Here is a 27,597-nt window from a genome sequence, read left to right as displayed (position 1 = left end):
CAAGTCATGAACTGCTTTCTACTATGTGTGGTTGCTCAAAGCCCACCACACTAGCCTTAAACATCTCCAGGAATGGGGCATCTACAACTTCCGTGCACAACATGTTCCAGTGTCATTCCACTCTTATAGTGAAGATTTATTTTCCTTATTTCCAAACTAAATCTACCTTTTATTTTAAAGCCGTTATCCCTTTCCCTATTGCAGCATGCTCCTTTAAAAAGTCCCTCTTCAGCTTTCTCATAAGCTTGTTTAGGTAATGGAAGGCAGATATGGGTCTCTTCAGTGCTTTCTTTTCTCCTGAGAGAAGGGGTCCCCTGAGCCTTCTTCCAGCCCTCTGAGCATCCTCATGACTCTCCTCTGGACCTGCTCCAACAACTCCACATCTTTCCTGTGCCTGGAGGGATCCAGGCATAGTAGTGCAGTTGAAGCCTCATGAAAGTGGGGCAGAGAGGGACTGTCACCTTCCTGACCTGCTGGCCATGCTGTTTTTCATGCAGCCCAGGACTCAACTGGCCTTCTGGAGTGCAAGCACATGTCACTTTCTCATGTTAAGGAAGCACCTTACACAGGTACAGGATCTTTCACTTAGGCCTTGCTCAACTTGGTGAGATTTCCATGGGGCTACCTCTTATGGTTGTCAAGGTCTGCCTGAATGGCATCTTTCTCTTCAGCACGGTGACCACGCAATTCAGATTGTTGCTGTCCACAAACTTGCTGGAGGTACTCAACCCTGCTGTCCACAATGATAATGAAGATATATAGCCCAGTCCTGATCACTGATCTCCACCTGGATGCTGAGCCATGGACTGCAAACACTGTGAATGCACCAACCAGCCAATTCCTTACTCATCAAGTGGTCTGGCTGTCAAATCTACATCTCTCAAATGTAGATACAATACCCCTAGGAAATCATTCTGTACTTCTCAGGTAAGTGAAATGACAGCCTTAGGGACACACTGATATGATGAATCTTTTCTTGGTAGATGGTTTTCAAATGTTGTGTAAGAGAAAATACATTGTAAATGTTAGGCTAGCACAACACAACAGAACCACAGTAGAATATGTTCACGTTTGTATCCTGAGACGTAATCTGATAGACTGTGAAAGGACCAAGTGTTTAGGGGTTATTGAAGAAAAACATTACTAGCTTAAATTTTTCCACTCTAGGAAGTTAGTACCATTAGGCCAGCAGAGGGAATTCTTACAAATCACATTTTCAAATTTGATGTAGAATATCAGTTTTCACTGAGAGATTTTGTATGTTTGTTGCCTTCGGTTTACATCATAAACATTTATGAATGTGGTTTGGCCCTGGTGTGGCCTGCTGCCTACAGCCCTGCTTCATTCCCTTCTGCAGTTTTCTCTCTTCAGTCTGGGATGCCAAAATTATTGATTATACACTGGGAAAACTTAATCTGGGTAAGTGGGTGTTTCCCTGTTGTAGAACAGCAGGTAGTTGAAGATGGTGGGAGTAGCAAAGCTAATGAAGAAGATAAAGATGCGGGGGGAAAAAAACAACCAAAAACCTTGAAATGAGGGTTCAGAAAAGACTGGATATATTTTAACTCCTACAAGAATGATCAGAGAAAAACTAACTAGGAAAGTGAGAGCTGTCTGATTCTTGATATCATGAAATGAGGCAGAATGCTTTCTGGAGGGCCACAAGTGGCCACAGAAAAAAATACTGGTCTCAATTTGAAAACAAGAGGGTAAAATACAGCAGAATGTGTGGTCTGCTCTGAAAGTAATGACTTTTATTATGTTGGTTCACAACCTCACAGGCGGATATTGGTGGCATGGCAGTAGAGGTTGAATCTTCCCACCAGTATCCATTATGTCTTGATGCTATGTGACAGATGGCAGCTGAGGGGCAGTCTGACAGTATGGCATCTGACACAGAAGTGCATATGAAGCAAAACGTGTCACTGAATTCCTCTGTGTGGAAAATAAAAAAGGCATCCATTAATGTTTGCTGGGGTTTGCTGAACATTTACAGAGACCAAACAATTGATGTGAGTGCAGTGAGGCAATGGGTGTTGTGTTTCAACAGTAGCAACGTTTGGTTACTTCTGCTGATGCAAATTTGTACAAGCACAAAATGCAGGAGGCACTTGTTCGTGACTGTTGAAAATACCTAGCTGATGGTGGTGACTATGTTGAAAAATGGTATTTGTTAGCTGAGGATTTGCTCTCTACAATAGTGTTTTTGTTCTTTTTTATCAGTTGTCCTTTCCATGGAAATAAATAGGAGGTATTACTTTTGGAACAACCTGTTTAATATAGAGCAAGTTAGATTAACTGCTGATCCCTTGTGGCCATTTCGTCTGTATTTCTTATTTTTTTAAATGATTTTCATTATATATCTTGGATGTAGTGTTTGTGGTGGAATGTCCTTTGGTGAAGGACAGTTTCAAGAAATCAGCACGAAATAGAAATGGATGCAAAAGGTGCTTCCACTGATTTCTTCTTATGAATCTCTAAAAACCTTAAAAGTATATGAACTAAATGTTCAAGAGTGAAGTGGTGTATATATGAGCTAATCAAGTAGCCTTTGTGCTCAGCAGGAAGCCTTTCACAGATGTTTTAGAAATGAATTCTTGCCAAATATCTGTATTGTAAAGAGTGCACAAGCTGTGCCGGTGAAATCACTGCCAACATAGCGACCATAGGTTTTTGCATGGAATCATAGAATCAGTCAGGTTGGAAAAGACCTTAAAGATCTTCAAGTCCAACCGTGGCCCAACGGCCCTACTACCCTAACTCTAACAATCCTCTGCTAAATCAGGTCCCTGAGCACCACATCCAGATGGTTTTTAAACACATCCAGGGATGTTGACTCAACCACCTCCAATAGAATGTTTCATGAAAACCGAACCAATAACTTAATCCCTATGAACTGCCTCCTGGAAAAGAAATGCTTCTACTGTTGATTGTTGTGCTCTAACATGTAGGGTTTCTGTAACTCCTCCTCCACACAGTGGAAGCAGTGAATTCCTGGATTTTTGTGAAGGCTCAGCTCAGGTCTTTGTATGCCTGATGCTCAGAATTCTCTGTGGGCTAAAGCTCTCTTACTTCTGTGATGCTACTGGTTTTTCCTATCTCTCCATCTCTTTTTCTCTTTCTTTGTTCATCCTTTGCTGAATTAAGCAAAGCAATCTAGTTTCTGCAACGAAAAACATATCACAGTCCCCTAAACTCTGGAAAACTCATGTCTGATTTTATTTTTTTTTTGGTAGAGCCATGAGTCTTGGAAGACTGTATGCTTTGAAATGTACCGATATTTTCTTCCCCACTTCTAGCATGGTGGATTGGTCCGATATGTAGATTTCATCAGGCCTGTCATGTCTTATTCTGAATAGTAAATTGCTTCCAAACGATAGTTTTCTGGTCTTTCTCTCTATATTTATGTAAGGATTTGGATCTGCACTGATGTGTTTGCTTTTTTCCTTTTTTTTTTTTTCTGCTGGTGGCTGTTGCAGGTAATGGCAAACATGTGCAGTGGCTGCGTGGGAAGGATGGTGAGGTCTGGGTCTGGGTTATGGGAGAAGCCCCGGGTGACAAGCCGTATGAACAGATATCAGAGGAGCTAATAGCTGAACGTGCCAGGCAACAAGCGCAGAAGGAGGCAGAAGAGCTATGGTGAGGATTTAAGAATCTGAATTCAGGTTCCACTTGGCATAATGGGACACATGGCCTTATAGAAAGGTGTGAGGTAATGGTGGGTAAGAAAATGGTAAGTATGTCTTGTCAACATTTGCTTTCATTTGTTTTTTTTATTGTGTGAAAGATTTAATTTTATTTTAATATTTAAAACATACAAATCCTTTTGCACAAAAAAAAATTGTAGTGAACGTTTTTTTTTTTTGTTGAGGAATTTTGTTAAACCATTCTCCAGTTTGTAAGTAAATAAAAATGAGGGCTTTGGCAGAGATGATTGCCAAGTTGCTCTCTACTGACTTTGAAAGGTGATGGAGGATGGGAGAAGTGCTTGAGAACTGGAGGAAAGCCAGTGTCATACTGTTCTTCAGGAGGGAAAGAAGGAGGCCTCATCTCCATCCCTGGGAAGGTGATTTTTCTGCATGTCATCTCTTAGCAATGCCATATCCAAGCAGGTGGAAGAGAAGCAGGTTATCGTGTGTGTCAGCATAGATTCACCAGGGAGAAGTCATGCTCAATGAGTCTTGTAGCCTTCTATGGTGTCATGGTCAGCTGGGCAGATATGGGGAGAGTAGTGGCTGTTGCATACCTTGACTCCAGCAAGGCTTATTTAAACTGTCTTGCATAATATCCTCATAAGTAAGCATAGGAAGTGTGGGATAAATGAGCAGACAGTGAGGTGGACTGAGAACCAGCTGACTGGCAGAGCTCAGAGGGTTGAGATCAGTGGCATAGAATTTATCTGGAGGCCTCTATATAGCAGTATTGCCCAAATGTCAGTGCTGGATCTGGTCATAGTTAACATCTGCGTTGTTGACCCAGATGAAGGTATAGAGTCCACCCTCAGCATGTTCACTGCTGATACAAATCTGGGAGGAATGACTGAAGCACCAGAAGGCTGTACTGCCATTCAGCAAGACCTGGAAAGATGGATGGAGAGGAACCTTCAGCAAGGGCAAGTGCAGAGTCCTACACTGAAAGTGGAATAGCTGCACTCATCAGTATGGGTTAGAAGCTGACCTGCTGGAGAAGAGTTATGCAGAGAAGGACCTGGGTGTCCTGGTGGACAACAGGTTGACCATGAGATAGCAGTGTGCCCTTGTGGCCAAGAAGGCCAATGGTAGCCTGGGGTGTGTAACAAGAGTGTGTGACCAAGGGGGACCAAGTCGAGGGGGTTTATTCTCCCCCTTTACTCAGCTCTGTTGAGACCACACCTGGAGTACTGTGTCCAGTTCTGGGCTCCCCAGTTTAAGAACAGGGACCTGCTGGAGGCAATCCAGGGGAGGGCCCCAGAATGACTGGGGACCTGGAGTATCTCCCCCATAATGAAAGGCCTGTTAAAAGGAAACAAACAAACAAAAACCCAAACAACAACAACAAGAAAAAAACACCACCACCACACTTTCTGTTTTGATAAAGGAATTTGAGAATAGGTTTCAAGGTTGCTGGAAAGATGACCAACTTTTTTGGTATGCTTTTTAGTTGACATAAATATGTTACTTGCTAATTTTCAAGTGGAAAGTGGAATGTATAAGGTTGCAGTCAGACATGCAAATAAAGAAATGGATCATGTCTCGTTACTAGACTTCTATAAGCCTTAAATTAACAGAGAAGATCATCCCTTGCATCAGTCACACCTTATTCATGTTATCACATTCTGACAATACTTAACGTTTGTGACCAACCGTTTTCAAGGATGAAATACTCTTCACTAATTGTGGCCCCAAGCTAGTCAAAAGATGGGTCAGTCATCTTTCAACCCCAACCGTTTTGTGATTCTGGTAAACAGTGTGGTTTTGAGAAGATGAAATGAGAAAATTTTTGTTGCATCACACATTCATGCCCACAGTGGGTATTTTGTACATATAGCCCTTTTTTTTTTTTTTTTGTTTTCCCCAATTGGCTTTATGTACATACTGTTTGTATTAGTTCTTATCACAGCAGTTCAGAAGCTGATTACTAGGAGTGCCATGCTGGTGTTTCCAGTAGGGCTTATTCGAGCTTTCTGAGAGACTGATAAGTTTTTTGATGCTTGATGTTGTTGGGATGTAGGCCACCCGCTTCCTGCACTTAGTTTTGCAGTACAGTGCTCAGAAGTAACATATTAAATATCAGATGATTCTATATTATTGCTTTTCCTATCAGATTCTTCTTGCTGCTGATGATTGTGTATTGAAACAGGGATTAAAACTTCACTCTGTGCTTCTTTTAGGCTGTCGCTGGGTAATATATGGTTTACTGTTAGAATTGGCAGGCATTTTCATTGTTATTTGACAGACAAGAAGTTCCTGCAGTTTACTAGACTGATAAGAAAAATCTGTTTTCAGCTGAGGAAGATAGGTCATGACTAGAAAATATCCAATAATCACTTATCTAATTTAGAAGATACTATATTAATAATGGGACCTTTATAAAAAATTGATGAAGTTTCGTGTCCAGATGGTTTTCTGAAATCCGTTTCTTCTAGGTTTCTTGTTAAATGTGTTTTGGTTCTGTTCTTTTGTATTTCCATGATGTCTTACGCTAATTATTTGTTGCAACCAAATGTTAGTACTACTGACTAACATTTGATCCTCAATTAAAAAATAACCCCAAAACCGTGTTTTAAAGTATCTTTAATTATTTTTATTTTCAAATTCTTTCCTGAAGGAGACAAAAAGAAGCTGAAATTACAAAGAAATTCCGGGATGCGATGGCTCAAGAAAAAGCCAGAATAGTAGCAGAAAAATGGAAGATAGAAATGGAGGATCGAAAAGCAGCAAAATTGGAGGAGGAAAAGATTCAGGAGGATTTGAAGGTTTGCACAATCATATTTAGACTTTCAGCGTTCTTACATAGAATCAAAGTTCTTGTCAGCTTGGTTGCAGGTTTATTAATTAGCTTTAAGAGCCAAAGTAGTGGGTTTTTTTCATCCTGGAATATGCAAATAGCTACGTGGTATTCACAAGCACAGCTGGGTGAGTGATGGGGGAAAAAAATTACATATGTCATTCAAAAGTGTCAGGACAATCATATGGGTTATTCAGCTCGTACACTGATGGAATTGTTTAGTCAGCTCTACAGAGTGAATCATACTGGGGGAAAAATGATCAGTTCTGGAATGTATCTTTTTAAGCTGATCCGCTTGAACGTATTTGGTGCATTTTGTATGCATTGCTCATGCATTTGACTTAAAAACTCACTCGCCCCTTTCATTACATTAATGAAGAATGGATCTTTCTCCTACTCAACATATGGGAAAAAGCTTTGTTTCACAAGGTTCATTGAAATGATTTTTATTGACACCATTGTGGATTTTCCATAAACTCAGTTGTAGTATTTTAATGTTTGGAGTATTTCTTTTGAGAGTCTTTTGTTGAAGATAATGCGAAGACAAGACAGGAAATAGAGATCTTATTTCTTATCTTTCGTTTTATTTCGTAATGATAAAAACAGCAAAATATAACTGTCTTAGTATGCAGAGAAATTATCACAATCTTCCAAGCCTGAGATGCTTTCTGCGGGACTGAGCAAGATTGATGCAGCTGGGTTTCCATGGAGAAAACCTGTAGCAAAGCATGACTCCTAGGAGATCTGCATGCTGCCATTTCTATCTATGCCCCACTCACTTTCCCCAGCTGTCAGTTTGTTAATGTCGTTTTTCTCTTCTTGGGATGGTGATTAAATGCATGGGAACAGTGGATGGAATCCTCACCCCTTGTCCCTGTGTAACAGAACAAATTCTGAAAATCTCAGCATTTATTTATATGGTTTGATTACCAACTAGAGTCAGCGAGTTACTTGTCACTTGATAAACAGTGGGGCTGTGATTTGAGGATGGCTATATAGCACAAAGCAAGGGCCTCTGCAAATCCAAGTTGCTGATTTACCTTTGCACAATTAATTTGAATTCATAGGAGAGAACAAGGCTATTGAAAATTGATGTCAATGAGTAATGAAACTATACCTTTCAAGTAGCTTTATTAATGTATGAATAATGAGCAGAGCAACTAATTAAGTTTCTTTCCTTCCTCTACTTTCCAGAAGCGAAACTCTCTTGAACAAAGACTGCTTCAGGCCTGTTCACTTGTGGCTCTGTGGTTGTTTTACAGTGCATGGTACACTATTGATGGTGTAAATGTCTACAGGCTCACTGTTCTTCTGTTTCAAAGACCTTTTTTCCAAAAAGCCTAATGAGCAGCTTGTGAAAACTCATTGGCCAGCAGTCACATTTTTTTCTATGCAGAAAAACTGGCCTTCCACAATTAGACAAGTGTGGCACCAAATTCTGCTCATTGTACCTTGCTTGATGTCCCAGCAGCAGCAGCCTCTCTGTCTACCAGTTTATTTAATTTCTCTTGGTTCCATGTTGGTAAAAAATGATTTAGTTTCCTTATGTATTACTGCAGTCATTGAAATCAGGAAGAAACATACCTTTCATGAATGATTCAGTGTGGTATCAAATGCATATCAGTTCACAAGCTCACTTTAGCAGATTAAGATATTTAATGTATTGGTAATCATCCTTACACAACAATGACCAGTATGTAGTTTAAGCAATTTCCAAAACTAGGGTATGAAACGCTCTGTGCCTGCTGATGCTTTGCCCTCTTGAAGAATTTTGACTTGAGAGATTGAAACTCTGTCTGTTCTGCTGATGTGTTTAATTTCTGGCCACAATGTATCACAAACTCTCCTTTTTAAAACACTTTTGTATTCTTGACCTACCATGGGACTTTAAGGCTGCCTGCTTTAGATAAATGATATCTCACATATCAAAGTGAATGATGATTCCTGTTTCTTTTTTCTAACACTACTGAAAAAATATTGCATTCCTTGGTGTTTCTTAAACAGAAATGCCTTTAATTTATGATGCTAGAATTTTAATATTCACTTCTCTATTTTCACAGCTTAAGTACGGCTATTCTTTTATGCATCTATCGCAAAGGACAAATAAGAGAGCCAATTACTATCGTTAATCTTTTTGCAAATTCACAAAGGCTATGAGATCATAGACATCATTTCCTGCTTTTATCAGTTGCTGTCATTAAGAGTCTTGAACAATGTACAGAGCTGGGATAAATTAAAGATGTGATCCTCAGTGAGCCAGAAGAGGATAATATCCTTCAGCTACATTTAGAAACAAGAGATACTGTCTCAGTTCTTTGTGGTCTCCATAAAGCAAGAAAATATTAATAGTAAAGTGCTATCTGATGTTGTCATACAGATACCTGTCAAATGTAATTACTTAAGCACAATTGACAATAAAGCTAGATTGTAATCTTGTAAAAATCCATAGGTATTAACCAAAATTGTGTATCAGGTTAAATCAACGCTGTGTGTCTTTATGTATGACAAAAATATTTAGTGGGACATTTAATGACAGTGACACACAGGGAGAAATAATGCTAATTTATTATCATAGGCAATAAGAGAGGAATAGTGTTACAGTTTCCTGCCACTAGTTTTATTCAGGTGTTTATGGCTGATTCCCATCGGGACTGTGTTGAGTGAAGGAAGAGTTTCTGTGTCCTGGCTGTTATTGTTCTCACAAAAGATGGAAGGTTTTTGGACAGCCTTCTGGGAAGAAAAAGAGTCATTAATGTTCTAGCTCAGGAAAATAGTAAGGACCACTTGTGCTTGGTAGACAGAGCACACTTCTGTCCGATTGGCTTGAATGGGCTTTCAGCACTTGCTTAGTGAGTGCCTTCCTTTGCCCCAAATGCTGTGGACCTGTTTGTTGGGTTTTTTTTTTGTTTTTTTTTTTCAGGTGGTTGCTGCCAGGTGTAGAGATTCAAACATAGTAAGATGTCATAATCACCACTTGGAGTACCTTGTACTTCATACAGTTTAGCAACGAGCATTCTGTCCTACTCTAAAAAAAAAACAAAACAGCAGAAAAAACCCCACCCAAATTGTCTCCAACTAAATATCAGGCAATTAAGTGGGCCTGTTGCTATCTTTAAGTGCAAATAAGCTGTAATTTCAGCTAAGTGCTTCGTGCCAAGAAAACACTGAGCTCTTTCCCAAAGAGAGCATATTCAGAATGCTTGAACATGACAACAGCCTCTTGTCAGCACTTTGCATCTAACTCATTCCAAAAGTCCTTTTAGTACACTCAATACCAATTGCAATAATTTGGTAATGCTTCATTTCTGTGTTTTTTTGACACAATAGTTTATGTATTTTGTTTAATAATTGTTTTTTATCTATGTAGATGTTTCTTTAGTGATACTGGAATGAGGCAGGTTTTCACCTTCTGCTGGGAAACGGATCTTAAAGTTTTTCTATCCCTCATGCAATGAATTGTGACATGAACTATAAAGAAAAATCCTTTCCTTAGTAATGTGGATACGGATTGCGTTGCTGAAGCTGATGTCCTTATTTTGGATTCAGCATAACTATGACCTTTCCCATGGGTAAATGGGAACATATGAACCACTGATGGGATTAGTTTATGTACTAGGAATTTAAACTGTGTAAAAGAAACAAGCTATTGGGAGATTCTGCTTAAGGACGGTCTGTTCCAGCACATGTAGTAAACTTCACATCCTTCCTAATCAGCATTTGTCCTCACCTTTGTTTTCCAGCTCATCTCAAACATGGTCTTTGCAATGCAGCGTGCAATACTGGTGCCTTCCCATGTGAGCTGTATGTGAATAGCATGTCCTGAGGCTCATCTGTTATTGAAATGTGAATTTTACGTAAAGCACAACTGCATTGCTGACATGCGTCTCCGTGCTAATACGTGCCTGGACTAGTGTAATGATGCAGACCCCCCATTCCTCTTGGGATGCTGGTGGTAGAGAATATGATACGCTTCTGCAAACGTTTTTCTTTCTGAGGCAAGTGGGAGAATTTTCTCAGAAAAACCCTGGGAAGTGGTTGGATGTATTTCTGCTGATATGTGTACGCAGCTCTGCTGGAGGCTGCCAGGTGGGTTTGTGGAGAATGCTGATCTCTGAAGTCAGTCCTGCTGTTCCAGTCCTGCTGACAGCATGCCATCCAGGACTTGAGAACCCTGAGTTTTTCAGATGGTCTTATTGGGAGCTGGGAGGTCTAAGGCCTCAGATGTGAAGATGAGCTGTGTTTGCAGTACTCTGGCAGGTGGCCTAGACATCTGCCCTAGCGCAAGGCTGACTGCAGGGAATTGCAGGGTATACACAGCAGCTGTGCTGCAGCAGGCTGGCTTCAGCTCTCAGTCTGCCAGAGAAGCTTGCTCATGGCCTGAAGTGTGGAGGAAATCCTGGGTATCCTTCATCTCAGAGAGGGCTGCCGTATCAAACCCTCTGTGTGGCTTTTGCCCCAAGCAGGGTGACGGTTGATCAAGCTGCCTCACATCCTTTAATGCTCCCGAGAGGAACCGTAATAGCCTCAGCAGCCAGAAGCTCCATTTTCTATTGGAAAACAATGAAGTGATGTGTTTTGTCTTTTCCCAGGGCATTTAAAAAATCATCCTGCAGCAGAAACTGAATACTGACCTAATCTGCTCTCATCCATGTTGGACAGAAACACCAGAAGCTAACCCTGGGTAGGATTAAATATTATTTAGAGCTGGCTGAAGTAGCACTATCAAACACTGCACGATGCACATTTACAGTAACAAGTAACAGTAACAAGTTTGTGGTAAATGCTCAAATGCCAGGGGCTAGATAAGATCATTTAGCATGTTCACATTCTTCAGTGGAGTTAAAGCTGTAGAGGATTACTCCTGCCTGTTGAATTGCCAACATGATTTGTTGCAGCAGGTTGGTATTTCTTGGCAATTTGCAACCATGCGCTGAATTGTCACCTTCCTAATTATTCTGGAAGAGATGAAAGGATCACAGCGCACAGTGCGGTCTCTCCCAGCTGTGAGGCAGAAGGTGATGGTTGGAGATTATTACAGCTCTTTACTTTCAGCTCTGTGTGAAGGATTAGGTTCATGGGGAGAACCAGATAAACGCGGAGCTGTTCTTTTTCCATTGGAGCAAGTGTGAAAAGTCCTATTGTTCATTTTCATTAAGAATGCACACCTTTTATACTTACTTATCCTAATGCTTGCCTGTCTTTCCTATGTTGTGCTTTCCTAAAAAAAACCAAATTGAGTTTTGTTTTTTTATCTATTCTCATCACTGCATTAGGAGTTCTTCTACAACAGCTGCACTGAAAACAAACTTGTGATGAATCTCTTGTACAATTCAAGGGAATTGCTGTGAGGTGGATCCTTGTGGGGTTTATCCTGGCAGTTTTCGTTTTGGTTGTTGGTTGGTTTTGTGGTTTAAGATGTTGAATAGAAACATTTTGATAACTGAGGATGACCTCTATGTTGATCTGTCTTCCTAAAAGGATAGCCTCAGTGCAGTGGAATTTTTTAAAGCAGCACATTTTAGCAGCTAATGTTCACTTTATAAGAATAAAGAATAGCTGATTGGATGTTTTTTCCAAAAAGGAATTAAAAACATTTGCTAGCAACTGAAATAAGAAAAGCCTGGTTCTATGGGAGGCATAAAAGGGTATGTATATATATATATATATATATATATATATGTATAATATTTTTTTTTTTCTGAAGAAGCTTCTGGGCTTTGAAATCAGTGCTTCATAGAAGCATTGACATTTCAGCAATAATGAAGTGTCCACTCAACTAATCTTCTTAAGACTCAGGAGATAACAGTGCGAGGACATTGTTAGAAATAATCAGAGGCTCTGGCATTAATATATGAGAAATTGAGTGAAGAAAAATACCAGGCTTTTCTTTCTCAGAAACAATAAGATCAGCCTAATTTATTGTTTATCAGGTGTGCTATAAAAACCTCCAATTCAATACAAAGGTACATTACTATCAATACACAGTATTTCAGGTCTTTTGATTTACTTTAGTAGGATCAAGGAGACCTCCTCTGCTTATGTATAATAGCGGTGCTCAGCTGAGCTAAATGAAAAAAAGTTGTTTTAATTTACTTGAAGAAATGGGAAAATTGCAAGGGCAGAGATTTGTATTTCTTCCATTTTCCCTCTGTGAAAACCATGCTTGATTGTTGCTGCTAAATTGCTTACTACTTCTTAGTCTTTTTTTAATAGTCAATGGACAAAGGCATTACAGAGCTGTGTCAGTTGTCTGGATATTGAGAATCAAAGCACCCTGATGAAACTCAAAGTATCTGTCCTTGTTTATGCACTGTTATTTGCACATTGATGCAACTCTAATATGTCATTTTTACTTCAGTGTGCCACTGTGTCATTGCCAACTGGAACAACCAAACAGTATTGGTTCGTTTTGCTTTGTTGGGTCTTCATTAAGCTTCTGTGAGTCACGTGTTAAAAAAGCAAAATTGTTTGGATGTACCTGTTAATATATTGGCATTGCTTATGATCTCTGAATCCTGGCAGGTGTAGCACAGATGACTGTCAAAGGAGTACTTTTCCAATATGGTATAAAACAAAATCTGCTTACTGGAGGAAGAAATGAATCAATACATACCTTTAATGAATTTTGGAGTAATTCAGCCCTTTTCTAACAAAGATGAGGCTGAACTACCATGTAGATAGCATCTTCTGACAGGAAGAACCAAAATGTGGAAAATTAGGTGACTAAGACGCTTTTTATATGATTAACAGCAACATTACTGAAGCTTGGCTGTGCATCTCCTGATGCAGCCTGTGAGTTTCAAGCTGTCTTTCTCCAATTTATAGGAGGGAGAGGAGGTTCTTTGGTGTATGTGTACCTGGTGTGAGATTAAGAAACAACAGTTCAAATACTGGTCTGGCCAATTTATTACAAATCTTAATCAGGGAGATGGGGAAGGGGGGGACAGACGCTATTACAGTTTTAGGGTGATGGGGAGGGTAAGGCAGATGGTAGTAGAGATGGGAAATAGAAGGCTGGAGTTTCTGTAGGAAGCAAGAGGGACATAGTCACCACCATGGATCCAGCATAGTTTGTGGTTAAGTCACTGATTTTTATTAGTAGTGGGTCATCAGGCATTGTTGTCCCAATGACAGTGACCACAGTGATCATTTCCAAAGGTATTACAAACTTATAAGTCCAAAGTAGTCGAGTCAACTCTCTTTGGAGTGATAGCTCAAATTCTAAGTGGTTGAGTTGGCTCTCCTTGGAGTGGCAGCTTCTGGCTCTGTGATCTCAGCAGAAACTCCTTTGTTCCCATCTTCTGGGCCTTGCCAGCTGAGAAGAGGAAGCAGGGATGCCCACCTGCATCCTGTTTTTCACAGGACATGATGGTATAATTCCCCAGTTTTCCCATACCAAGCTGGAGCTATTTAGTCACAGGCCAGATCTTCTGCCAGTAGACACTCTCTTCCAGAGGCAAAAAGCTGTGGAGGAATGTGCTTTCAAATGTACACAAAGTCTTGTTATTTGTCACGGGGTAGCACCCATCACTTGCCTCCTCCATAAATCAGTTAGGGCCTTATAACAAGAATACCTCAGGAAGCAAGCTCTGAGCTAGTGAACGAAGAAAGGTTCTCACAAGAGTATGCTCAAAGTTAGGTTTTACCTTTCTATTTTTAAGTTCCTATTAGGATAGACCATGTTTTGCATTTGTCGTGCTTTGAATCTTGCTGTTTTGAAAATTCTGAAGGCATCTGTTATTGAAATTGGAGAGGGCGGCCTTACAAAAAGTTCACAGTGCACAAGTAGGGTGTGAAGGAAGCTAAATATATCTGATCCGCCTTTGAAAGAAGGAGTGGTCTCATCTGAACTTAGTTTCAGACCACTTCTAGAGGAAGGAAAATAACTCATGCAAAGTCCCATAATAAAGATCTGCTTGCTGAAATATGTTAGATCAGATAATTTATCAGACATGTTGATGCATCTGAGAAGGTTGTTTTCTTGTTTAATCCTATTTTTTCTTTCTCTGTGCTGAACTTTTTTCTGTCTCATAGTAATTAAACATTAAAATCCCACCCAAAGGAAGAAGTTAGGAAAATGGGAAGATTATATGAAATCCCACTTGTGGCCTGTCACAAACCAAAGAGAAAACCTCACACAACTGTATAGGGAAGACGGAAGTATCTCTCCCAAGCCCCTAATGTAAAAAGTAGTTTAATCATGTTTTATTCAGCTGGATCAGTTGCTTGATGCTGCACAGTGTATAACAGTTTACCTGGACTTCACTTCTAGTTTGGGTTGAGTTTAGATGGGTCAGTAATTCAGGGTGACTGCATATTCAGAGGCTACTAATGAAATTATTCTGCATAAGTTTCTTACCAGTGAGGTTATAATGATTTTTCCATTATTCATTCAAGACCTCTGTTGTTAGTGGGATATTATTTACACAGCACAAACTTCTTAGTTTGTAGTAGCAGTCTTCTTAGTTCAACAAAATAAATTTACTTCTCTTCCTAAGGTAATAATGAAAACTATTAAAGAATAGATATGGATTCCTATTCCTGCATGGATTAAGCACCTCAGTTATTGATAGTATGTAGAAGGGCATCTATAATGTTGCTTTATCAGGTTGCCATCTCTTTGATGGTCTTCTTGCACTGGAAATTTTATTGTGTGTTAATTTAAGTTATATTTTGCCAAGTGTTTGGCATATGCTGGAGGATCTGGCTTTTCTTCTGGAACAAATAACAGTCTTGATATGTGAAGAACGTTGTTCTCTGTGTTGGTTATGAAGATACGTGGTGACAGTTGCTCAAGTAAGAACGCTAGTAAATCTGATTCAGAATAATAGTACAGATGTTAGAGAAGATGTAGTGGAAATACTAAGTTAAGGTCTGAGCCAGTGGCTGAGCACCTGGTGGGAAAGCAGGGCATACCCAGGGAAGCTGGGTATATTAAGGTGCACACAAATTCCACCGCCTTCCTCTGTGGCAAGCAACAGGAGGTACTCCTGCATGCTCTGTGGCAGTATGGATACCATCCAGGTCATCCCAGTGCCCCATGTCTTCCGGTACTTCTTGGCCGAGCTGGCAGTCACTGACGGTGGAGTTGGAAGGGCTGCAGGCAGGACCCACCCGTTTCCAGCCCTCATTGAAGGATTAGCAGTGGAGGTGAGGCTATCTCTCTGGAGATCCCTGCCCACCTGAGGCCTTCCAAAGCTCTTTTCCTTCCTTTCTGTTTCTATGGTTCCTGCATCTGGGCTCGTTCTCATTTGCTGTAGCTGAAGACTTTGCCACCCTGCTATTATCATCCCATCCCACATATTACAGATGTGTGTAAAGCTTGGGTGAGAGTGATGCTTTTAGTAGGAGTATGTATATTCTGAGAACAAGAGCATTATTTCTGAATTATAGGATATAAGCTCTGGTGCCATGTTATGAGATGTTTTCTCCTTATAAGTTTCAGATCTTAGTTGCTTTGAAATTCCTTATTGCTGTGGTTTCTTTTATGCTTATTTGGGTCAGGTGAGAAACTTAAGTGAAAAGAAATAAGAATTTTTTTCAAGGTACTATAGCTACTCTGGTCAGAAACAACTGAAGCAGTGACCTAACTTTTGGCTAAATCTTCCACTTCACTTATCTCTGTTTTGCTTCATTTTTCTTAGAAAAGAGAAGAAGAGGAAAGACAAAGGGGTGAAGAACAAATAAGGCAGCAGGAGGAAATCAGAGCAAAAGAGCTGTACTTGAGTCTCAAGCAAGCTCAGCAGCACAGTCAACACAGTGATGATGACCAGGAGTGGGAAGAACAGTGTGAGTAAAACTGCTTTCACAGGATTTATGTATTTCTGGAAGATTTCTATTAGCTTTTAGAATGAGAAGAGGTGTTGCAACCAATCTCTCATAACATTGAGCAATGTGAGTTGCTGTACTATTTTTCAGGAAATCACTAACTTCTCTTACAAGTGAAAGCTTCTGTGACTTTACCAATTTCACATTTCTGAATATGAGTCTATGTCTAAGACAAAAATGTATCAGTTAGAATGAATGGACATGCTTAATTTACAGTGCCGGTAATCACTTCAGCAGTTCCTGAATACTAATTACTGCAGTCCTATTACCTGAAATTGATGTGACAGTGAATCTTTCTAACAAAAGGAATAAGTTTGTATAAGATACCCTGGTGCCATTTTCCAAGGTGGATGCAGGCTATGCTTATTTTTGATCAACAAAACATCTGCATATTACACTATCAATAAAGAAAAGGTAACGATTCCAAAATCATCTAAATCCAGGTGTATGTATTTATTCTGAAAGGAGAACTGTGGCTTTCTTTGTCTGGACTAAAGTAGGTCAGAAATTGTCTTTAGTTTTGTTGAAAAATACACGTTGTCAATTAGCATCAGCTAGCAACATAGTTTAGAGGATGGTATTATGTACAGCTTCAGTGGTGGATAAGGAAATAAAATATACCTGCAACCATGTTATAAAGAGAAGTCTAGCCTGTTTTTATACTTAGAATGGCAACAAAAATACTCTAAACATTACTAATTAAAATTACAATTTTCTGATTATTGCAATTATTTTACTTTGCATTGAAGAGAGAAGTGAAGTTCACTTGAAATCATTACAGTTTTCTCAAGGAATGCTGGTTGTACATGAACAGATCAGAAATGCAAGGAAGGAATTATGGGAAGAGGCAGAGGGAAAAGAAAGAAACTATGAAAGTCTTAGACCATTTCTTTAATGGCATTCATTGTCAGTCTGAAAAAGACTTCAGCTACATCATATGTTGACTGACATAATTGGTATTTTTTTCTTATGGAAGCTTTGGTTGGAGTATTCTGTTTGTTTTGAAGGAACTCTAAATTACTGGTCTATCCTCTGTTACCCTCACCTTATATATCTGTATGGATGTATGTCTGTGCTCAGAAGAGTGACTGACTCAGATAATTTTGAGATACCAGGTGTGATCACCAATAACAGTGTTGCTGTGGCCAAACAAAAGGTCAGCATGCTCTTGCTGGCTGCACCATGGCTGAGGTTTGCAGCCTGCTATAATTTCTGTGCTCTCAGAGTTTATGATGTTATTAGGAATTGATTTAACATTAAACTAACTGCAGGCTAATGACTGGAGTGTATCATATCTTTGTTTATCCTCTTAAGCTTATCTCATTCTCTCAATGTATCCCAGTTGATTTGAGGGCTTAGAACTGCATTCCATTAGCAAATAGCTGTGACAGTTGAAGATATGAAGATGTAGTGTTTAGTGCCTTGCTTGAAACCAGTTCCTGAGCTAGTTTCAACTCTGCCAGCAGACCGCAGTGAGCTTCCTGAGGAATGTCCACACTGTTTGTTCCCTTAACTTACCTGAAACATCAGAACCTTCAGCTAAAAGACAGCAACAAATATTTGGAAGAGGAAATGTGTTAAACTGCTAGGGAATGAGCTAGTGCTCAGGTTCACCAGATTTTTCACTTTTAAGATAAGTTTGAGCAACTTTTTCTCCCTCTTTATGGCAATTTAGTCATGATGGGCAAGGCTATCCGTTTGTCATATTTCCTAAGCAAGAAATAAGTGCATGAATATGTATGAGAGGTATAAGGAGATGTAATATTAACATCTGTTTTCTCCTACACACCTGCAATGGAGACCATATTGCTGGTTAGGAACAAGGCCTAGCTCCTTTGTGTCCTGTGTCCTTGTAGTCAGCCCTTCGTATTCAACAGTGCTGGGGTCAGTACTGAAGAGGGGCAGCAGTGCTAGTGCAGCTATTGTGGACAGCAAATGTAGCAATGATATTTATTACACGAGTAATTTGTTTAGTAGTTGAAATTCAGAATGTGATGAGGATTCATCTCTCCTTGTTGTGTTATCTCTCATCTGTTTCCTGCCAAGGCAATAAGCAAAGTGCTGCTAGTATTGTTTTCTATTTCTCTTTTCAGTTTGCTTCTGTAGTTTGCTTGATTGTGCCAAATAATAATAAAATCCCATAGAACTACTTTGTTAATTGAAATAGGTAATTTCAGTGCTTTGTGATATAATAAATGACAAATGAAAAACCTGAGAAAGCACCACTTTAAGGAAAAAATGATTTAGTAGCAATTACATACATAAAATGTTTTGGGGTACTATGGAGAGCAGATGCAAGTTAATATGTGGAGTATATATGTTGGCAGATGGGAAGACAAATAGTGGAACTGATTCATAAAGTCCACTTTCCAAAGCTTTTGTTTTGTGAAACTGAGAAGTAAGAACTGAGGTTCGGCTTGGAAAGAAGAGTGTATGTATTCTGATTGGTTTTGAATCTTTCTACAGGCTGGTCTATTTTGTATGTTTCTAGGGTATTCAAGAAACAGTACTGTATGCCATGCTCTCTGAGTGTGACTTTCTGTTGTGTGAGACCAGAAAGGAGGGTTTAACATTACATAATATAGAAACTTGTAGCATAAGGGTTTTCCTACTTGAGTAGTGCAAGAGGCTTTCTGTCAGTACTGATGTTCTGCTAACTGCATCAAGGGAAGGAATGCCTGGAATACTGTCTGACCAACGGCACTCCTCTCCAGACAGATAATAAGCCTGAATAGATACAAACAAATTTGAGTGACTTGCTCTGTTGATATTTTTACATCTTTTCTGCAGCACCCACCTTTGGTCTCTGTTGGCAATGGGGTACCAGGTTGATCTGGTAGAACCTTTTTAGTATTTTTATGTTCTACAACAAGGTATGCCTGTGAACTTCTTGAGTTTCCAAGAAGTTTGTGTTCTCACTTTCCAAAGAAATTCAAATGAAGTAATTTACTAGCAGGAACAGCAGGTAAAAAGCCGATTTTTTTTAAAGCAGATGGCTCCCAGTGAACTATGCGTAAAATAAGCAAATGCTCAACCTTAAATACTGCTCATAGAACTTCAATAGATCTCAGAGTGCTTTGCTGAATAGGGATGGAATTATTTACATACTTCTAGACAAAAAGACTGCTGAAGTCAAGCCATGTTACAGAACATTTGTGGGAAGTTATTTCCTAATTGTGAAACAGAAAACACTGTGTGACTCGTGTCTGTGCTCAGAAGATCTGCAGGTTGAATTTTATGTATCAAGTACTCATTTGGAATTACTCAAAAACAAGCTTTCAAGAATAATGAAAAAGGGTAAAACTTAAGTAAAAATTCTTTAAAAAGAACTTTCGCTCATCTCCGTCTGTAATTCACAGCTCTTCAAAATCGTAACATGTATTATAGAAAATATTGACAGCTCCTAATCTCACAAGCGATGTGCTTCACTGATGGAGCACAGCACAAATTAATTCTAATCTCATTTAAAAGGTATGTGAATACAACTTTTCCAGGACTAGATAGGATGGGATAATATAAATAAGGTTTTCCCAGTCCGAAATGAAAATATGAAAGACGGTGTTGCATTTCGACTCAAAAGATGCTTTGGACTGGCAGAGAGAAATTATAGGTTCTCAGAAAGTCTTCAATATGGAGCAAACTCAAATTAAGAACATGTAGTAACAGGTCTGCATTTCTACACAAGGTACCGTACCATCAAGGCAAAGGTATTCTTAATTTCACCTGAGCTGAAGGAGGATGTACTTCTTGTTCTTTGTTCTTGACCAACATCTATCTGAATGGTGTAGGTGGACACATGGTACATGGCTGAATGGTAAATTTAGTGTGTAAACTTGAAAAATCAATCAAAATACTCCTTTCTGAGTCTTGAAGTTATTCTGTGATGTAAATTTGTAGTAATTCTTGATGCTAGATAGATAACTACAGTGATGACTCGGATATTTTTGAAGATGGGATGGTTTAAAATCCAGTCTTCATGTAGAAAATACTGATTATTGAATGTTGTGCTTTGCATACAGGTCATGACAAATGTATATTTCCTTATAAGTGTCTTCTGTGAGCAAGTCAATAATTTTAATAACTGATTAAGAGACCTTGTACATCCCTACATTCAGCAATGCAGTCCTTCAGACACTTCAGCTGGAAATTTTTAATGAAAGTTCTTCATCATGGGAAAGAGATGCCTATATAAATGTGTGTGGCATTTTACAGGCATGCATATGAATGCCTTTATACATAGATATCTGACTACAGCCTTCTCTATTCCTACAAATGTATAGATGAATATGCATTCATGAACACAAATATATGTATCTATATGTGTAGGGATAGGCAAAGCTGCACATCAGGTAGTCATTTTAAAACTAACTGACAGTTGAAAAACACATTCTTTCTTTCCATTATAATAACTAACATTTAAATTTGGTACTGGTTGGTAAAACGTAGTTCAGGTCACAGGCATCTGATGGTATAGGTTTATTAGCTAGTAAATCACAGGAATTTTCTAACTAGTACACCTGACATACTGAAGCAGCATATTTAGATAATCTTATCTACCCTTAATAAGAGTGACCTGTAAGATAAGTAGTAGAAGCAGTACTCAGTTTTCTGTGCTGTATGGCTGTTACTGCACTTAGCTAAAACGACAGTGTGTGTATTTAAGTGAAAATAGGTGGAAGTTGTGTGCATAGGGAATAATGATGACTCATTTATTTTTGTCATGTTTAGTTTTTAGTCCTATATACATTTCTACCTACTATTTCATAACTAAGCTTAGAGGTCTTCTCTCATTCCTTCATTTGCCTAGAGTGTTTTATTTTGTTTTCTCTAAAGCACTTTTATTTCTTGATTCCATTAAACCTTTTCCTAATGCAGACAAATCTATGAAAGCCCGCACTTGCTGTAAATCAGGACTGTAAATCAGAGGCATGAAGACAGCCTAATGAAATGCAGCTGTTTGGTATTATATCATGCATTCAATGTCACAGGTACAATCACAGCAGAGTAAGAAATAGCATGTGCACATTATGAATTGGGTATGAGCCAGGATAGTCATGGCAGGATTGGTAATTGCTACTGGAGGCAATAGCTTGCTGCTTTAATATTTGCTTCACTGGATGTTAAAGGTTTGTTTTGCACTGGAATAATTTTACTGCCTGAGGTTATTTATGTCAGTGAAAATCATCAAAATGGGGTTTGAGGCACCAGGAAAGAGCAGATAGATGACAAATATTTGCATATTCTTAGTGCATTTAAGTCACACCATTTTGATAAGGGGATTGTTAGTTTTTCTCTTTTTCAAATAAAGAAGCTTTAGAGAAAGATGTGTGATCTGCAGTGGCCACAGCTGCAGTTCCATCATTCCAGGCTCTGGTAATTAGGTTGGTTTACTTAGGTATTCTTGGTCAGTACCTCTGGTAGGTGTGTATTAGAACAATAGCGTATCCTGGGATGGGGCATTCCCATAAGGATCATCATGTCCATCAAATATACCAGACCAGACTTTGGGTCTTCGTATACGATTTCAGAGATTGAAGTAGGAGATAACATTCTCCGTAGCATCCGAAAACTCTTTACATTGGCTATTCTTTTCTCTGCTGTTCTAGAACTAATTTTCAGGCTGGAGTTTTTAAGGTGGAGATGTTCATGATTTTAAACACTGTAATGCTGGCAGCATCCACTTTTAGAAAGCAGCATTAGCAAAAAGAGCAGTCTAAATGGTAATGCTCACAATGGCACATTTTGAGAATACCTCCTGCAGTTCTGGTTATGTGCGTAGCTGCTCAAGCAATAATTAATATTCTCTCTTGAAATATAAAACTTGATAAACCACTAGTGAAAAAGATGTCCTGCGGCAGAATTTCTCCTATTACATCCAGTGCAAGCATCAGATGTAATCACAGTCTGCAGAGGCTCAGTTATTGCCTGTAGTGATCAAGCTATTGATAGCACAAATTTGGCACGCTTCCTCTACTGTTGGGTCTGTATTTGAAGCATTGGGGAGGTTATCTGCTTTGTTTCCTTATTGATATTGTGTTGTAATGTGTGTGTTCTTAAAATGAGGTCATGTGAGTAATAACAATGTAAGCAAGGGAAAATATCAGCATGTATTTCAAAAGCTTCTCTTCCCAATCCTTCTTCATTGACTCAGTGCGCCGCTCCAAAGCTGCGGATGAGGAAAGGAGCCACAAAGCACGCAGAGCGCGGGATGAGTACCGGCGGCAATCCTTGCGGGCCATCCAGAAGGGCAGAGTGGCTGATCTGAGTAATTTGTTCCAGGGGACCGGCCTGAATAACGATCGGGAGACAAAACTGAACAGCCACAGTGCCAGTCCTTTGCTGTCTCACTCTGTGACATGCAGGTTAGTTTGTAGAAGAGTGGCTTGAAAATGTGTTTTCTTTCCAGTGCCTACCTGTCTTAATAAGCTCTGTGCTTTTTTTTTTTTTTTTTAATGTATTCAGTCTTGTTCTTCCACTACGTCCAGAACAGGAGTGTTTTTAGGGTGGAAACAACTGAATACTTAATGCTAACTAAATTATTTTTTCAGGCAGATTTGTGAGATCTGATAAATCTGATAAATTTGTGAGATACTGATAAAATGGGCCCATCAGAAATAGTGATTAGATTAGTATGCAAGGCTCTGCTATGGAGAAAGTCAAACGGGCAAATTCTTAGGCAAGTCTTACCCTCAAGTCTGAAACTATCTTCTTCTGAATGGATTGTAGAATGGAACATAGAATGACCTGGGTTGAGAAGGACCACAATGATCGTCCATTTTCATGCCCCCTGCTATGTGCAGGGTTACCAACCACCATACCAGGCTGCCCAGAGCCACGCAGTCTTTGAAACGCCTTATGGACTGCTGTCATACTCCTTGTAGAGAGTTTTAAAGAGTTTTCTCTAGGCAAAATCAAATGTTTTTGTTATTTTCTGTTTATTAATTTTTCATCCAATCATTCAGGGAGTGTCCTGAAAAGAATTCAGTGTGTAAGTGCTAGGAAGTTGATCAGTCACTGTTTTACTGAGTACATATTCTGTCATAAATCTGGCTTTCCATGGTGATAATAACAATGTGAATTCTGTCAGAATGGCAGCATTACATGCTAAAAGTGATGTTAGATCAAACTTTGCTTTACCAATTTGTGTTGCACCAAGGAGGAGTCCCCTTTTGTGTGGAAATCTGTTCTGCTTTGACAAACAAGTTATTTTCTGTGTTGTGTTGAATCAGAAAACCTCTGACAGTAGCAGCAAAAGCAGTTTGAGAAGGAATTAGAATACCACGGAGTAAGAGATAGCAGAATATTTAAAATTACCATCAGATCAGCTTGTCAGAGCTGTTATTATTTTTCTGAACTACTTACATAAGTCGTCTTTGAAATGGAGTACTATAAACACCAGTGAAAATGGTATATTTTGAAAGAGATGATCCATAACTTGTAACAAGAAGTTCTGAACTGCTGAAGTGAGTAGCATTTGCGCAAGGAGTTTGTGGATGACCTGTCCTTTTGATGCATTCAAGGCCAGGCTGGATGCGGCTCTGGGCAGTCTGGTCTGGTGGTTGGCGACCCTGCCTATGCAGGGGAGGTTGAAACTAGATGACCCCTGAGGTCCTTTTCAACCCAGGCCATTTGTCAAAACCCTGACACCATTCTATCCATTTGGTAGTACCAGACATGGACTTTTGAAAACGGGGCTGGAAAAAAACACTGAGTAATGTTCTGATCATTATCCGGTTTATGTTCAGTACTGCTTATCTATTAAAAGCTATGCTTTGAACATGTACTGATACAGCATATAAGTAAATGTATGTAGATCAACTTCCTACGCTTCATACAAGTACGGTGAAGGAAGAATGTGGGTATCTAAAATTTTCCTTCTCTTGTGAGGTAGAAATTGAAGGGGAGATGTACAGTACATTGTTAATTACAGCTGGTCTGAGGCAGACCTTCAGTCTCTAATCTCTAGAATGCAGATTCAGTGTCATATCTCTAGTTTTCCAATGTGAAGCTCAGCTCCTGTAGCTTTACTTTCTTCCAGCTGCTTATTCAGTTCTATTAAGTTTCATATCATCAAGCAGGCTTGATCTATCATTTTCCTCTTATTCCTTTCTAAAGAGAAGTTTACTGACATAAATTACTGAACCTTAATGTTCTTGGGGTTTTTTGAGGGTTCTTGATTATCTCACAGGTCTGTTTAATGTTTGAGCTGACATTCTGATTTTTTAATTAGTTCTTCTAGTTTGGAGATAACCAACGTGAAATAGCAGCTCCATGGCAGGTGTGGTAAGAAGGTGAGAAATATGTAGCCAGTTACTGTACTGGTTCCTACTGAGAGTCTGTCTGTCTTGCCAAGTGAAAGTGACATTGTACTCCAAGTAGTCAAACCTGAACCAGCTTGAATATTTTATAACTTACATTAGCAATTTGAGCACATGGAATTCTATGAGATTTCAAACAGAAATCCATAATAAAACCTGCATTCTATTTACGTTACCAGGGTAAAATGAGGCTGTGTGCTTGACTGGAATGCAATCACGCTTCATTTTGATACTGTAGAGGTACCCTCAGTCCCTACTTTGAACAGCAATTACACTGAACATGCTGTATTTTTCAGTGTGTGTTTTAGAATACGTACGGAGGAGATTTCAAATTGTGCAAACCCTTACTTTCTTACACTGCTGATCCCCTCTATTTCTTGCTTTTTAATGCAGTAAAATCTGGGAACGTCCTTCTAGACCCTTTTCAAGAGAAGTTATCATTCGCTGGTTCAAAGAAGAGCAAGTCCCTCGACGTGCTGGGTTTGAGAGGAACACCAACAGGATTGCTCAGTGGTTTCACGGTAATACCCTGATCTTTACTTTTCCATCTAATAGAGCTGTTAGCGTACATTCAGGAAGCAGATCTTTCCAGCCTTTCCTTTCAGAAAGGAATGCTTAATGACATTGTGAAGCCTGGTGGTGTTAAGTGTTTTTTCGTCATTCCTTTTCTTAGTATGTGCTTTACCTATTTTCATTTTTGGATTAAGTAGATGTACTTGTGACTCACATTGATAATGTTTTTCAGGAGTATTTTGATTTAAAAAGTTTAATGTTATGTGGCAAGCCAAGCAGGAAGAACAGGCCAAGGTAGGGTGAGGGGGACTCTAAAATGACATGGCAAGTAGTGTAGTGGCATGTTAGTGTTTCATGTTAAGTCTTTTCTTCACCTGATTTGCAAGCAAGATTTGTGTATAACACCTGTTGCACTTGGTATACAAAGGTATCTTTTTTTCCTCTTTGTTTTGCAAACAAAGAATATTGCAACATCTTGGATAATACAGGAGAAAGTGTTTTGCGTAAGGAATTGGCAATACAAATGAAAGCCATTCTGCAAAGCCAGAATTATGGTAAACTACTTGATCCGAAGAAGCAATAATGTAATAATCATTTGGATGGGTAGATGTTTCTATAGAAGAAACTACTGCCTAGTATTTAATATTGTTGATGTTATGATTACAGGTTCTTATGACCTCAAGAGTCTCTAAAAACATAACTGAAGAACTTCTGTATTTTCTTATATACCAATTTTGAACCATAAAATGAAATGGATATTGTTCTGCTCACGTTAAGATCTTTTTGAATTCAGTGCATTAAGATACCTATTAGAGCATTATTGAAAAAGTACTTTAGTTGGGCACAGAATTACATGGTTTTGTTGAGGTCAATAGACCCTTGCTTATCGGCTTTGACTGGCAAGTCCTTCAGCTTTTTATTCAAGATTAAGCAGTAGCCTATTTGCTGTCTTCAAATTGTACTGTAAATGTCTGGTATTTTTTACTCATATAGAGATGAAGCCTTGGGTAGTTTGTGTTAGGCTAAATTTTAAAAAGACAAATCTTAAAACAGCAAAGATGCTTTTTGTTTTATCTTCATCCTGTGTTATATTAATATGATGAGATGCTGATTTCTCTGTTGACCAGCGGTAGGACTGCAGAGAATGGTATTAAGCTGCATTAGGAGAGGATCAGGTTGGGTATTAGGAGAAAGTTATTTTCTGAGAGGGTGGTCAGGCCCTGGAACGGGCTCTGAGGGCAGTGGCCACAGCCCCAAGAATATCTTCGAATTTGGTGGCTTCTTAGTGCTGGGGGAAGATACCAGGTCAGTGCAAGCTGATGGTTATTGCCATCCAGTTGAAGGAATGCACAGGTTGCCTTTAGTCATCATTCCTATTCTATGTAGATATTTCCAGAAATGTTTTTAGGACCTGGTGTCACCTTTTATAGAAGTCTTACAAAGTACAGGTCTGGAAAAGTTGTGTCACCAAATTGTGTTTGGGCATACTGTTAGGTATGAATAAGAAAGGTATACATTTCTGTCATCCATATTGACCCTATTCTGTGCTTAAATAGAGCACATTAGTCTCCAAGGCTGCTAGTCTTGTGCTTTTCATCACTGCTGAGTTCACACAGAGATGAATGATGTTCATAGGCCAGTTGTTACGTAGGATGAAAAAGAGCCCTCAGTTGGATAATAAAGAGTTCACTACGCATTGAATGAGGCAAGTCAGGCTGGAAAATGTCTAACATTAGAAGGACTGACGACTGGGTCACTCCGGTTTTGCACCATAGCCTCATACCTTAATTGTAATTTATTTTAAATAATTATAAAGTGGTAATGTTTATAACCCACATGTACAGGTTTTATGTTTTGGAACGCTATGCAAGATGAAGTTTGTCCTTGCAGGGCTCTATGTATTATCTGTATGGGTGGATTTAACTGTGGTTATTAGAGTCATGATCACCTATTCACTTTTTGGGAGACGGAGCACTGCTTTTGATATTTCCAGAATGGTTCACTAACTGCATTTCTGTTAGTGTGTTTCCAAGACAAAACAGTATTTGGAGTTGTGTTTAAGAACCTACAGTGGGTTCCTATATTGGATTGTGGATGTTAGAAGTCAGATTCATAAACTGTGACAAAAATCCAAATACTTAATCAGCCCTATTTCAGTTCTCAGCTTTTTCCCTAAGAAATAATAGATGTTTTGCTTTTTACTGAGAAGTAAGATGATCCTTCATGGACCAAGTCACTCTACTTAGCTCATAATGATTGTTTTAGTGTCAATTCTTTTGAAGGCTTTGGAACTGTATTCCTAGTGCCATTACAGTTCCAAAGTGTCTACATAGGCAGGTTATTAGCAAACAAAATAAATGTTTTAGACTCATGGCTCCACTTGGAAGGGAGCAAAGTATCAAAGTGAGGTAATGTGAGCTGTAGCATGTGGCAAGGAGAAAGGAAGCACAAA

General features: G+C 39.1%; 1 protein-coding gene across 1 annotated transcript in view; it reads left to right on the top strand.

The window, feature by feature from the left end:
- Window positions 1-27,597, top strand: part of SH2D4B (SH2 domain containing 4B) — a 64,874-nt gene that overhangs the window by 11,796 nt on the left and 25,481 nt on the right. Inside the window, exons 2-6 of the mRNA XM_015866115.3 lie at window positions 3,480-3,639; window positions 6,307-6,454; window positions 16,131-16,275; window positions 22,466-22,676; window positions 25,026-25,153. Of these exons, the coding sequence (XP_015721601.2) occupies window positions 3,480-3,639; window positions 6,307-6,454; window positions 16,131-16,275; window positions 22,466-22,676; window positions 25,026-25,153 (792 nt within the window). The remainder of the gene's footprint in view (window positions 1-3,479; window positions 3,640-6,306; window positions 6,455-16,130; window positions 16,276-22,465; window positions 22,677-25,025; window positions 25,154-27,597) is intronic.

Source organism: Coturnix japonica, chromosome 8 (genome assembly GCF_054131305.1).
Source record: "Coturnix japonica strain WE chromosome 8, WE-NBRP24, whole genome shotgun sequence".
Taxonomy (NCBI): Eukaryota; Metazoa; Chordata; class Aves; order Galliformes; family Phasianidae; genus Coturnix; species Coturnix japonica.
Note: the sequence above shows the minus strand (reverse complement) of the source record. Positions and strands in the feature narration are given on the sequence as shown.